Source organism: Mercenaria mercenaria, chromosome 12 (genome assembly GCF_021730395.1).
Source record: "Mercenaria mercenaria strain notata chromosome 12, MADL_Memer_1, whole genome shotgun sequence".
Taxonomy (NCBI): Eukaryota; Metazoa; Mollusca; class Bivalvia; order Venerida; family Veneridae; genus Mercenaria; species Mercenaria mercenaria.
The window spans coordinates 30,007,543-30,020,531 of record NC_069372.1 but is presented as its reverse complement, the minus strand read 5'-3'; the positions used below and the strand labels follow the sequence as shown (position 1 = coordinate 30,020,531).

At 40.7% G+C, this 12,989-nt stretch overlaps 2 protein-coding genes across 2 annotated transcripts; both read left to right on the top strand.

The window, feature by feature from the left end:
• Positions 1-467: 467 nt before the first annotated feature.
• LOC128547530 (uncharacterized) lies at positions 468-1,019 on the top strand. The gene has a single exon (XM_053520502.1). The coding sequence runs from the start codon at positions 468-470 to the stop codon at positions 1,017-1,019; it is 552 nt and encodes a 183-aa protein (XP_053376477.1).
• Positions 1,020-1,828: 809 nt separating this feature from the next.
• Positions 1,829-3,400, top strand: LOC128547529 (uncharacterized). Its single transcript, XM_053520501.1, has 2 exons — positions 1,829-2,303; positions 2,412-3,400. The coding sequence occupies exons 1-2, from the start codon at positions 1,829-1,831 to the stop codon at positions 3,398-3,400; spliced, it is 1,464 nt and encodes a 487-aa protein (XP_053376476.1).
• Positions 3,401-12,989: the final 9,589 nt, after the last annotated feature.

Below are 12,989 nucleotides of genomic sequence, written 5' to 3'. Positions count from 1 at the left end.
CTGGCAAGGGAGACAACCGAGACAATTTGTTTGTCGGCATTTGGAGGAAGGAGTGACGGAGTTCAGCACCTTGATACCACTACGGTCTACCTGATAACAGATTCTAAGCAAAAGATCCCTATCAAAACTATTATTGTCCCGACCATAGCAAATCCCATTACTAATCACCTGAAAGATTCCACGGTTAATTTACCATACTTACGTGGTCTTAAGTTAGCCCATCCAGTGAGCAGTGACAGTTGTTTTAACATATCCCTACTCATCGGCGCTGATTTCTACTGGGATATTGTTGAAGATGAGGTACGACGTGGAGATGGTCCCACGGCAGTAAAATCCAAGATTGGCTACCTATTATCCGGACGCTTACCTGATTCGACCTCCAGAAATTCTACCCAGCATGCACGAACGTTATCACTTCCTCTGCAGATGAAGTCCACAGCCTAGAGAAATTCTGGAAGCTAGACAGCATGGGGATCGCCGATAGTACCGATGACAAGAAGATCACAGACTACCTTGAGAATTATCAGCAGAATGCCATTCAGTATAGTAATGGAAGATACACTGCCCAGTTACCATGGAAGCAAGACCATCCTCCACTTCCCACAAACTACCAGATTACCAAACGCAGAACCGAGAACACTATCAGGCGACTAAGTGCAGAGCCAGAGATACTGCAGAAGTATGGCGAGATCATCGCGGAACAGGAAAGAAGAGGCTTTATAGAGAAAGTTGACGAAGATTCCCAGACTACAAGAGTGCACTACATACCCCATCACCCAGTGAAAAATGATTCCTCTACCACCCCCATCAGAACTGGGTATGATTGCAGCTGCCGAAAATCCCGTGATGAGCCGTCCTTGAATGATTGCCTAGAATCAACCCCGCCCATCCTGAACGATTTGACTTCCCTTCTAATCCGATTCCGTTACAACAGATACGCAGTTACCACAGACATTGAAAAGGCATTTCTTCACGTGGGCCTGCACGAGAGTGACAGAGATGTTACGGAATTCCTATAGCTACAGAACACTAACGATCCCTGCAGTCCCTTGATTACCTATCGCTTCAAAGTTTAGCTATTCGGCGCTACATGTTCGCCATTCATGCTGAATGCGACCCTCCTCAAGCATCTACGTTTGAACCCGAGTCTCAAAGCAGTAGCTACCATTATAGAGCGATACCTCTACGTAGATAACGTAGTATCCAGCTTTACAAATGAATTAGACCTCTTGAACTACTTCTGGGAATCCAGAACACTGATGTCCAACGCCGGCATGAATCTACGTTCCTGGACCTCTAACAGCTACAATTACGTCATACCGCAAGTACCGTCGGCGTACTCGATGGTGATGAGTTTACCAAGGTCCTAGGCTTACGTTGGAATCCCACTAGTGACATGATGTCATTTCCTCCAAGAGTTATTCCCCAACTTGACAAAGTGACAAAGAGAGCAGTCTTGAGTTACATCCAGAATTTATGATCCACTAGGCCTGCTTAGCCCTGTACCCACCAGAACCAAGATTCTACTACAAGATATATGGAAGAAGAGTTATGACTGGGATGTCCCATTACCAGAAGATATACAGCACATATGGCATACCCTTAGCCTCGATTTGAATTCCGCACAGACCATGACCTTCCCCAGATTACTGCTGTTTACCGCTAATTCCGGAGTTGACAAGACCTCAGGGCAGTTACACGTGTTTGTAGACGCCAGTATGGCATCATATGGAACCGCAGCGTACATCTGCAATAGCACCGACGCACGACTTGTCATGGCGAAGAATCGAGTGGCACCCCACAAGAAACTCTACCACTACTAGAATTGATGGCCGCCTTGATTGGTGCAAGACTAGGTTCCCATTTACAGAAGTCGCTCATGGTCACAGACATTACATATTGGTCCGACAGCCAGATCGTCCTGCACTGGTTGAAGTCATCGAAACCTACCAAGAGATTTATTACCAACCGAGTAACCGAGATGTCTAACTTAACCTCAGGGTCGTCATGGAGATATTGCCCAACAGATAGTAACCCTGCGGATCTACTTACCCGAGGAATCACTGCAGATAAGTTCCTGAGTAGCAGCCTATGGAGTACCGGTCCTTCCTGGTTATGTAACACTAGTGCGTGGCCTACTTGGGGTTCTACACAGGCATTGATGCAAACGACCAGTGAAGAGCAGACGACATTAGATGATAATCCTGACATACCCGCCAACCAGCAGACGACATCTAGCCAAGACATTAGCAGACATAACCAGATTCAGCAAATACAGCAAGCTCCTTCGTGTTACGGCCTAAGTACGACGATTCGTATACAACTGTCGAACTACTCAACATAGAATGTTAGGTGTTCTGTCTACACAAGAACTACAAGATGCTGAGCAAATGTTATTGCGAGATTGCCAGGAAACCGCTTATCCGATGAAGTTACCTACGTGAAGTCCCCTACGTCCCGCATACCTCGTCCAACGCTTGTGAATAAACTACAGTTGTTTCCAGACGGTAATGGCCTACTTCGATGTGGCGGCAGAATCCAGAATGCCCCTGTTGCTGAATCAACAAAGTTTCCTTACTTATTGCCTAAGAAACACCTACTTACCCGCCGAATTGTATTGCACGCCCATGAGAAATACCTGCATGCCGGAACGAACGCTACAGTAACCAACATTCGTCAGAAGTATTGGATACCGGCCATTAGACAGTGTGTGAACGCCATAACCCGTAAGTGCGTGACATGCAGACGAGTCATCGGGAGACCCTACAGTGCCCCTGATCCACCACCGTTGCCAAAGATACGAGTTGAAAATGCACCTCCATTCACAGTCACAGGTGCTGACTTTACCGGAGCCATCCAAACTAAGAACAATACAGGAACCACATCAAAGGCAAACATATGTCTCTTCACATGCGCAGCTACACGAGCTATACATTTAGAAGTTGTCACCGACCTATTAGAATCTACATTTATGCAAGCGTTTAGAAGGTTTGTCAGCAGAAAGTCCCTTCTTAAAGTCATGATATCAGACAACGCTACGACATACCAGTCTGCTGCTACCAGTCTCAGAGAACTGTTCCAGTCTGCATCTATTAGTACATCACTGAGTGAAATGGGTACAGAATGGCGATTTATACCTAAGAGAGCTCCCTGGTACGGAGGATTCTGGGAAAGACTCATTGGCCTGACGAAGGTGACCCTTAAGAAGATTATTGGACGAGCGTACGTTACCCTGGAAACACTTCAAACCATCACTAAAGAGGCAGAGTGCATGATCAACAATAGACCGCTGACGCACGTTCCATCCAGTCCAGATGATCCTAGACCACTGACCCCAGCACACCTGTTGTATGGCCGCCAGACGACATCATTACCATATTCCAACGACATTGTGATGTAACGTCAGATCACACATCACTTACCAAGCGAGCCCGGATGCAGCAGACGCTCATAGGCCACTTTAGGCGCAGATGGATGTCCGAGTACCTGACGGCTCTTCGTGAACACCACCAGAAGACAGGATGTAACGCCCAAACGATAACAAGAGCTGTCACAGGAGACAGCGTGCTCGACTATTTCGATGCTGGATAGTGAAACTGGGCACACCTGAAGAAACTGGAGCTGTCACTGGAGTGTTTATTAACTCCAATGGTGAATGAAGATATTGCACAATTGCCTGAGTCTGTGTCAAAAATATTAAGTAATAAGAGAGGTACAGATAAAGTGTATCAAAACACTATATAAGTATAGCCTAAGCAAAAAGGGGGCATAATTAAACAATTTTGGTGCGGAAGTTATGCATCTTGTGTCATATGATGTGGGTGATAATGTGGAACAACTAGTTCAAGTTTGAATCAAATGCATTTCTTAATAACCGAGAGATAGTGAAAATGCATCAAAATTAACATTTAATTCAAGTAAAAGGGGGCATAATTCATGAAAAATTGGTGCCAGAGTTATGCACCTTGTGTTAAATGGTGTGGGTGATGATGTTGAACAATTATTTTAAGTTTGAATCAAATCCATTCTGTAATAACAGTGATAGAGTGAAAGTGCATCAAAACTTTAACCATAAAAACTAAGTAGAAAGAGGAGATAAATAATGAAATATTGGTGCCAGAGTTATGCACCTTGTGTTAAATGGTGTGGGTGATGATGTTGAACAACTATTTTAAGTTTGAATCAAATCCATTCTGTAATAACAGTGATAGAGTGAATGTGCATCAAAACTTTAACCTGAAATTCTAAGTAAAAAGGGGGAATAATTCATGAAAAATTGGTGCCAGAGTTATGCGCCTTGTGTCATATGGCATCGGTGATGATGCTGAATAACTATTTTAGTTTGAATCAAATCCATTCAGTAAAAACAGAGATAGAGTGAAAGTGCATCAAAACTTTAACCTGAAATTCTATGTAAAAAGGGGGAATAATTCATGAAAAATTTGTGCCAGAGTTATGTATCTTGTATCATATGATGTGGGTGATGACGTTGAACAATTATTTAAGTTTGAATCAAATCCATTCAGTAATAACAGGGATAGAGTGAAAGTGCATCAAAACTTTAACCTTAAAAACTAAGTGGAAAGGGGAGATAAATCATGAAATATTGGTGCCAGAGTTATGGCCCTTATGCCAGATGATGTTGGTGATGATGAGGAATAACTATTTCAAGTCTGAATCAAATCCATCAAGTAATTACAGAGATAAGTTGAAACAAGAGCTGTATCCATAGGATGACACATGCCCCCGACGGCACTTTGAATGAATAGTTATGGCTGAGGTTAGAGTTTAGGATCTTTGATCTACGGACCTGGGTCTTGCGCGCGACACGTCGTCTTACTGTGCACATTCATGCCCAATAATTTTAAAATCCATGCATGAATGACAAAGATATGGACCGGACACGCCCATCAATGCACTATCATGAAATATGACCTTTAACGTCTAAGTCTGACCTTGGCCTTTGAGCTACGGACCTGGGTCTTGCGCATGACACATCGTCTTACTGTGGTACACATTCATGCCAAGTTATTTGAAAATCCATCCATGGATGACAAAGATATGGACCGGACACGAATGCACTATCATGAAAAATGACCTTTAACGTCTAAGTGTGACCTTGACCTTTGAGCTACGGACCTGGGTCTTGCGCGCGACACGTCGTCTTACTGCGGTACACATTCATGCCAAGTTATTTGAAATTCCATCCATGGATGACAAAGATATGGACCGGACACGAATGCACTATCATGAAAAATGACCTTTAACGTCTAAGTGTGACCTTGACCTTTGAGCTACGGACCTGGGTCTTGCGCGCGACACGTCGTCTTACTGTGGTACACATTCATGCCAAGTTATTTGAAAATCCATCCATCGATGACAAAGATATGGACCGGACACGAAAATTGCGGACAGACTGACAGACGGACAGACGGTTCAAAAACTATATGCCTCCCTTCGGGGGCATAAAAAGCGAAAGTGTAAAAAAACTTTAACCAAGGTGGTGACGCGGAAAGACGCCGACGCCGACGCCGGGTCGTGTAGGATAGCTCTCCTTATACTTCGTATAGTCGAGCTAAAAATGGGTGACGTTGTACTAATCCATGACGACTCTCCGAGAATACGATGGACACTTGGCCTGGTAGACGAGTTACTCACTGGTATGGACGGGTTAACACGAGCACTCAAACTTAGAACTACTATAGGAGTGACGTCACGACCAATCGTGAATCTATACCCACTAGAAGTAGGAAGTGTACCCACCACAGACGACATCACTGACGATGTGTGAACTATAAACTTACGAACTTTCATATGTGATAGCAATATTCATGAACTTTTAAGTATTAATTCTGATACACGCGATTTATTGTGACTAAGTAATTTTCTTTAATGTGTAAAGTATCATTTCGTGGCCCCGAGTATGTCGGGAATTGGCGCGCTTTAACGTAACGTAAACGTCAACGTCACATCCTTGCAATGTTTTGTATGTAACGTCATTATCAAAAAGGTATCGAACCTGGAATAGCCTCGTTATTGCTATATTCCACTATATCTAAGATAATCCTTAACACATCATATGTACGCTTGCAACGCATTTTTTCTCTACCAAAACTCGGCCGAATTTTGGTAGTGACTACCAAAATGCGTTGGTACCATTTTGAGGTTTAACAAACCTGCATTATTCAAAGAGACGAACGATTCTGTCAAAGATTTATAAAGATTAAATAAAAATGTAGCTGATAGTGTCACTCCGGGAGAAGTACGTTCCAATGTACACGGGTATGAAACGTTGCCTGCGGCACAAAATGTGCCGCACTGAAATGAAGGCATTGCGCTTCCGACGGCGCAGGCATTGCACAGGATGTTTACAAAAATAACGAGCAAGGTGAGTAGAATTGAAGGTTTTTGGTTATTGTCTTTTTACAGTAAAAACTTTTTAGAAATCGGGGAATGCAGCGGGATGTAGTTGTGTCTTGCCGACAAATCCATGCCCAGTTTGTGAAGAAATATGTAATATTGTTACTTTGCGCGTGTTTTTCATCGGATACAGTAACGTGAAAATTACAAAAGTAGTGAATATTCCGAGTCAGTTTACCTCCTGCTGAAAAAGAAATGATATATTTCTGTAGTATATTATATAAAGACATGACATCTGATTGATTGAGATAAACTACATGTCAGGAAAAGGCATATCCCCTCGTTCTGCCGACTTTTCAGTCCAGTGCCGCAGGCATCTCGATGGTGCCGCAGACATCATGAGAGGCGCAGTCATCTTGAATACTATTGTAGTCAGTAGTACGTACAATTTTGACCTTCTAACATGTATTGAAGTACAAAAATATTAATAACAATGTTGTTCCTCCTGTTATTGTGTAAGACAAATCTTCTCAATCCGAACTTTGTAATATTAATAGCTATTTTAAGAAGTTTGCAATATTTTTCTTGCTCTTTTGGGGGATGGGACCAGGTGCATCCCAGTTGAGAAAGTCACATCATTTTGTATCGAATTTGGATTATTTTTTGCTAAAAAACATTATTCAATTACCAAACATTCTCATTTGTAACAATTGTTGATGCTTAGTTCAAAGCAAGGTATGAAAACCAGCATTGGAGCACAAAAACTGTCATAACTTTTGTCATTTTTCAACAAGTGTTGATGTTTTTGTTTCAGCATCAAGTTTTGTTGTTGTTGTTTTTCTTTACAGTTTTGGCGTACTATTTTGATTAGCGATGAGTTGAATTTCGCCCCCCTCCCCAAAACCCCCGAAAAGAAAAAAAAATGGCGAAAAATCACTGTTTTGGCTTTCCGAAGAAAAGGAACGGCAAAAAAGACAAAAAAAAAAAAAAAAAAAACACACACACACACACACACAAAAAAAAAAAAAAAAAAAAAAACCTGTAAAAACATGAAACTTCCCTTGAAACGATACCGTTCCCAAGTTTTGTGTGGAAAAGAAGTAATGAAGTTATCGATAGTTAAATATCTTGATTATATTATATTTTCAGATGGATGCACATGCATACAGTATGCACATGCATTCAGTGTATATTAAAAGAAAAAAGAAAATAATTTCTCCTTATGATTAGACGAAAACTTTATGTGTACAGTCGGTGCACAGACCTAAATCATAGTTGAACGACAAAGAGTGAGTAAAATACGTTAATATTTTTGTAGAATTTCAGAAATAATTAGAACAAGTTAAGCCCCATTTGGACATGTTTTTCACTGGTTCTTTTCTACACAAAACTTGGGAACAGTATCGTTTTAAATATTCTTCATTCCTATCTAAATATCTTGACATAACAGTAAAATTTGTGCTGATATACTGTTACAGAAAAACATGGCGCGAGATGAGCGAGAGAAATTTCATGTTTTTATGTGTGTGTGTGTGTGTGTGTGTGTGTGTGTGTGTGTGTGTGTGTGTGTGTTTTGTCTTATTGTGTTCCTTGTTTTCGGAACGACAAAACTGCGAATCTCACCATTTATTTATATTTTTTTGGAGGGGTGTGGGGTGTGTGTGTGTGTGTGTGTGGGGGGGGGGAGTATTGAAATTCAGCTCACCGCTAATAAAAAAAGTACGCCCAAACTGTAAAGAAAAAGAAACTCGATGCTGAAACAAAAATTTTAAAATTGGTTGAAAAATGACAAAAGTTATGACAGTTTTTGTGCTCCGATGCTGGTTTTCATACCTTGCTTTGAATTATAAGCATCAATAATTGTTACAAATGGGATGTTTAGTAATTGAATATTGCTATTTTACGGGAGAAAATGAATCCCAAATCGATACAAAATGACGTGATTTTCCCTGGCCCCATTCCCAAAAACAGCGAGAAAAAATACTGCAAACTTCTTAAAATAGCTATTAATATTACAAAGTTCGGATTGAGAAGATTTGTCTTACTACTACAATAACTGGAGGAACAACATTGTTATTGATATTTTTATACTTCAATACATGTATATATAGAAGGTCGAAATTGTACGTACTACAATAGTATTCAAGATGACTGCGCCTCTCATGATGTCTGCGGCACCATCGAGATGCCTGCGGCACTGGACTGAAAAGTCGGCAGAACAAGGGGATATGCCTTTTCCTAGACATGTATTTTATCTCAATCGATCAGATAACATGTCTTTATATAATATACTACAGAAATACATCATTTCTTTTTCAGCAGGAGGTGAAATGACTCTGAATATTCACTATTTTTGTAATTTTCACGTTACTGTATCCGATGAAAAATACGCGCAAAATAACAATATTACATATTTCTTCACAAACTGGGCATGAATTTGTCGGCAAGACACAACTACATCCCGCTGCATTCCCCGATTTCTAAAAAGTTTTTACTGTAAAAAGACAATAACCAAAAACCTTCAATTTTACTCACCTTGCTCCTTATTTTTGTAAACATCCTGCGCAATGCCTGCGCCGTCGGAGGCGCGATGCCTTCATTTCAGTGCGGCACATTTTGTGCCGAAGGCAACGTTTCATACCCGTGAATGTAAGTCAAGTCTCAACGATATCGTGTTGCAAAATATCAAATATACACGATACGGTATCTTAACAATTACGTTACTGTGTCGCTCCATATTATGGTGGCTGATTTCTGTCATCTCGTTCTGGCGTGTTGGCGCGTTTGCAGGGCGCCAGAACGTCAGGACGCCAGGACGACAATTATACGCGCCAAGACGACAAACAAGGCATTTGTCGCTCTGGCGGGGGCGCCAACATGCTAAATTGGGAAGTTGTCGTCCTGGCGTTCTGGCGTCTTAGCGCGTTTGCAGGGCGCCAAGACGCCTTGGCGTGTTGGCGGGGGCGCCAAGATGACAAGTGAACGCGCCAAAACGACAAATATGGATTTTGTCGTCTTGGCGCGTATAATTGTCGTCCTGGCGTCCTGACGTTCTGGCGCCCTGCAAACGCGCTAAGAACGCCAGGACGACAACTTCCCAATTTAGCGTGTTGGCGCCCCCGCCAGAACGACAAATGCCTTGTTTGTCGTCTTGGCGCGTATAATTTTCGTCCTGGCGTTCTGGCGCCCTGCAAACGCGCCAACACGCCAGAACGAGATGGCAGAAAGCAGCCACCATACCATATACCTACAACATGACAACAATATCTTGATTTCAAACAAACATCAGCAAAGGACATGGTCAGATAACTTTCTTTGTTACCCATTGATTCCATAATATATCAACAGTTGATTTATATTTCACCCAGTCAGACCATGTATACTACATTTAAAGAAATGGACGTTATTTTATAACTAAACAAAACGCTTATATTTTCCGATAATTTTATGTGTAGATGTCATTAGATGTTTAATTGTTGTTAGTAGTGATCTTACAATCATTATTGTACATGTAGTTTGAAAATAAAGCTCGTAGATATTCTTTATAATGTTGCAAAGTCTAACAGAATACGTTGCAAAATCTAAATCATATGTTACCACCTCTCATCGATGTTTTTGGGAATACTGTTTTAGATTTGCAGCGAAAATCATAATTAAAGTATCATATATTTCATGCTACCTTGACAGAATTCTAATCTTAAATGTAACTCTTTGTTTGACCCAGCATCAGATAACATAATAATGAATTGGTGTTCTTTTTAAGGTAAACATGTAGCCTGTGACGTTGACAGTCTATCAATGAGTCTAGAAAACTAGCTATTTCGCCGAAGGAAAGTAGTAAAAATAGACCCATAAGAAAACTTTAACATTGAACATCCAAACAAAATTTATTTACATTCAAATATTTGATGTTATGGAAAACGGCAACTGAAGATAAAAAACAGACTATAGAAGTATTTTTATTTGTATTTTTAAACAGATAACTATGTTTAAAAAATATCCAAAACCAATCCATTCTATTAGAAATCCAAATGCACTTTGCGAGTAAATCCATTTCTGCTTCCAAAATGTACGTATAAAAATATCAGAAAATATCAACTTTCTCGCGAGTTACTTTTAGAGACCGACACGCGAATCCTACAGACTTTATGAGTAATTCTAACAGGATCCTATTCATTTTCCTATTAAACAAAGAAGGCAGAAAACAATGAATTATTATACAACAAAACACTGTTCTGACGTCACAATTATTATGTCATGGCGTCTAACGGCATAGCGGCGCGCTGGAAAAGAAACCGATTGAAAATGGGCAAATTTTTAATGAATGTCGTCAAGGATGTACTTTAAAATTCTTGGTAACGTGTTAGAATCGAAATAATATATGTCATTTAGTGATTTGCTCTTGAATAAATCATTGTTTGTCGTTCAGATGCGTATTATTATATCACTCGGGCTGCGCCCTCGCGATATAATTCCTTCGCATCTGAACTCCAAACAATGATTTATATAACGACAAATCACTGGATGAGATATATTATTTCTTAATTTTATGTCTGTTTTTCATATATAAAAGGTTCTATTTACATTCCTACTATATCGCGTGAGTAACGCTTTAAGAACCAACATAGCGTATAGACTATAGTAGGAGTAATTTCACTTCCGTTTTCTAACAAATTTCTACGTACATAAGATCTCCAAAAGTAATCGAACAATTCTATTTAGATTAATGTTGTGCATAACTAAATGAACAGTCTAAATCAACATATGTCTACAATTTACAACTTATTAAAGTACCAGTACTTTTAAATTTTCGGAATTTGGAAGATTACGGAACGTGCGAGCTAAGAGACATCCATATCCTTTAAAATAAATTAATAACCGCAAAAGAAAGAATTTAAGTACTCTTACCGGACTGCCCGCTCAACTAATCGAAATTTTGTACAAAGATTATAAGGATCTTACATGCCTGCCTGTGTAAGACGGGATTTTCCCTACCCGAGGGACAGTGTGGAATGGAAAACCGAGCGTTAGCGAGGTTTTTTATCCAAGCTGTCCCGAGGGTTGGGAAAACAGCTGTCTTAAATAGGCAGACATGTTAGATCATTTTTCTTGCCTATCACGTTCAAAATAGATCGTGTGGAGACAAATAGATTTGGGTATTTCCTGATATTATTTATATGGTTTGTGACGTCACACTAGTGCCAGTACTATGTGACGTCAACTTAGTGCACGCTATTTTAGACTAGGTTTTTCCCTAGGGAAAGACAGGAATATCTATTCCCGGCACGTGCTCGGACAAATGTATACTTTACCCGCTAGGTAGGCAAGAAATTAATATCAAATGATATAAGCAAAGTAAGTGTAAGAGATGAAAAACGCGCGCATTAGGATTGGACGTTGGGAAAGTGGAGATGGGCGGGAATTGGGGAGAAAATTATTAGTGAATGAGAAAAGTAAAAAGGTAGTGTGAGAAATGCAAAAACAAATTAGGAAAGTGAAGATGGATAGCAGGTTGTGTGTGTGTGTGTGTGAATGGGGGCGGGACAGTGGGTCGGACTGGAATTGAGGGGATATGAGAGATACTTACAATTCGGATAAGATATAAGTAAATGTGAGGGAGGTAAAAAATAAACAGAAAAGTGTACATGTTCCGGGATGAGGAGGGCATAAACAGAAAAGTGTACATGTTGTGGGATGAGGAGGGCGTATGCGGGATACTGAAACATGTGAATACATGTATGAGATAAAAAATATAAGTAAGTGTAAGGAAATGTGAGGTATGTGAAAAAAGTTTGTTTTTTCCCTCTTTATTTTTAGACGGGGATGTAATAAGTGGGGAGTCGGTGTTCGGGGGTAGAGGAACGATTGGCAAGCGTTCGAAGTAGGGTTAGACGTTAGACGTGTGGATATGATGTATACCTGTATTATGAAACATTATGCATTGTGGCAACGTTAAATGTCGCAACGCCGTTAAATGTCGCAACCACCGTTAAATTGACCTTTCACTCTAATCTGCACGTTTACTTTTCAGTGGTTCCGCACCATACATTCGTTTGAGCACTAACGTGGTACTCGCCACAGTACTAGATTTATTTCTGGTCGGAACTATGTAATTCTATGGAGTCCTGTTTAGCTCATGAGACATTAAGCTCGCGCTCCGTTTTGTCGCGCGTTGTATCGCATGTCTTTAGTCGACCTGAATTTCGTTACACAACAGGCCGGGGGACAGAAATTGTTGATGGAGGATGGGAGGGGGGAGTGGGACTGGGGGTGGGAGGAGGGGGGTGGCATCAGTTTAAAACAAAAGCGTCACCGGCGACGTGTGGTAGGTACGGGGTTACTCTGTCCGTATTTGTAGGAAAGTTTTTTATATACAGGTATGAAATGTTGGCCTGTGGTGCATTTTTGTCTATTTTTTAGGTACGTACTACAGGGGCACTCCCCTTATTTTAGGTGGTTAGGGTCTTTTGCCATTGACAATTTTGAAATACAAGTATGGAATGCTGGACTTTTATTGCATTTTTTGTTTAAAATTTCGGTGTATGGGAGGGGTTATCCCTGTCATTTTTTCAGGGCTCAGGGTCTCTCCCCGGGAAAGTTTGAAAAACAGGTATAAAATGGTTGCCTAT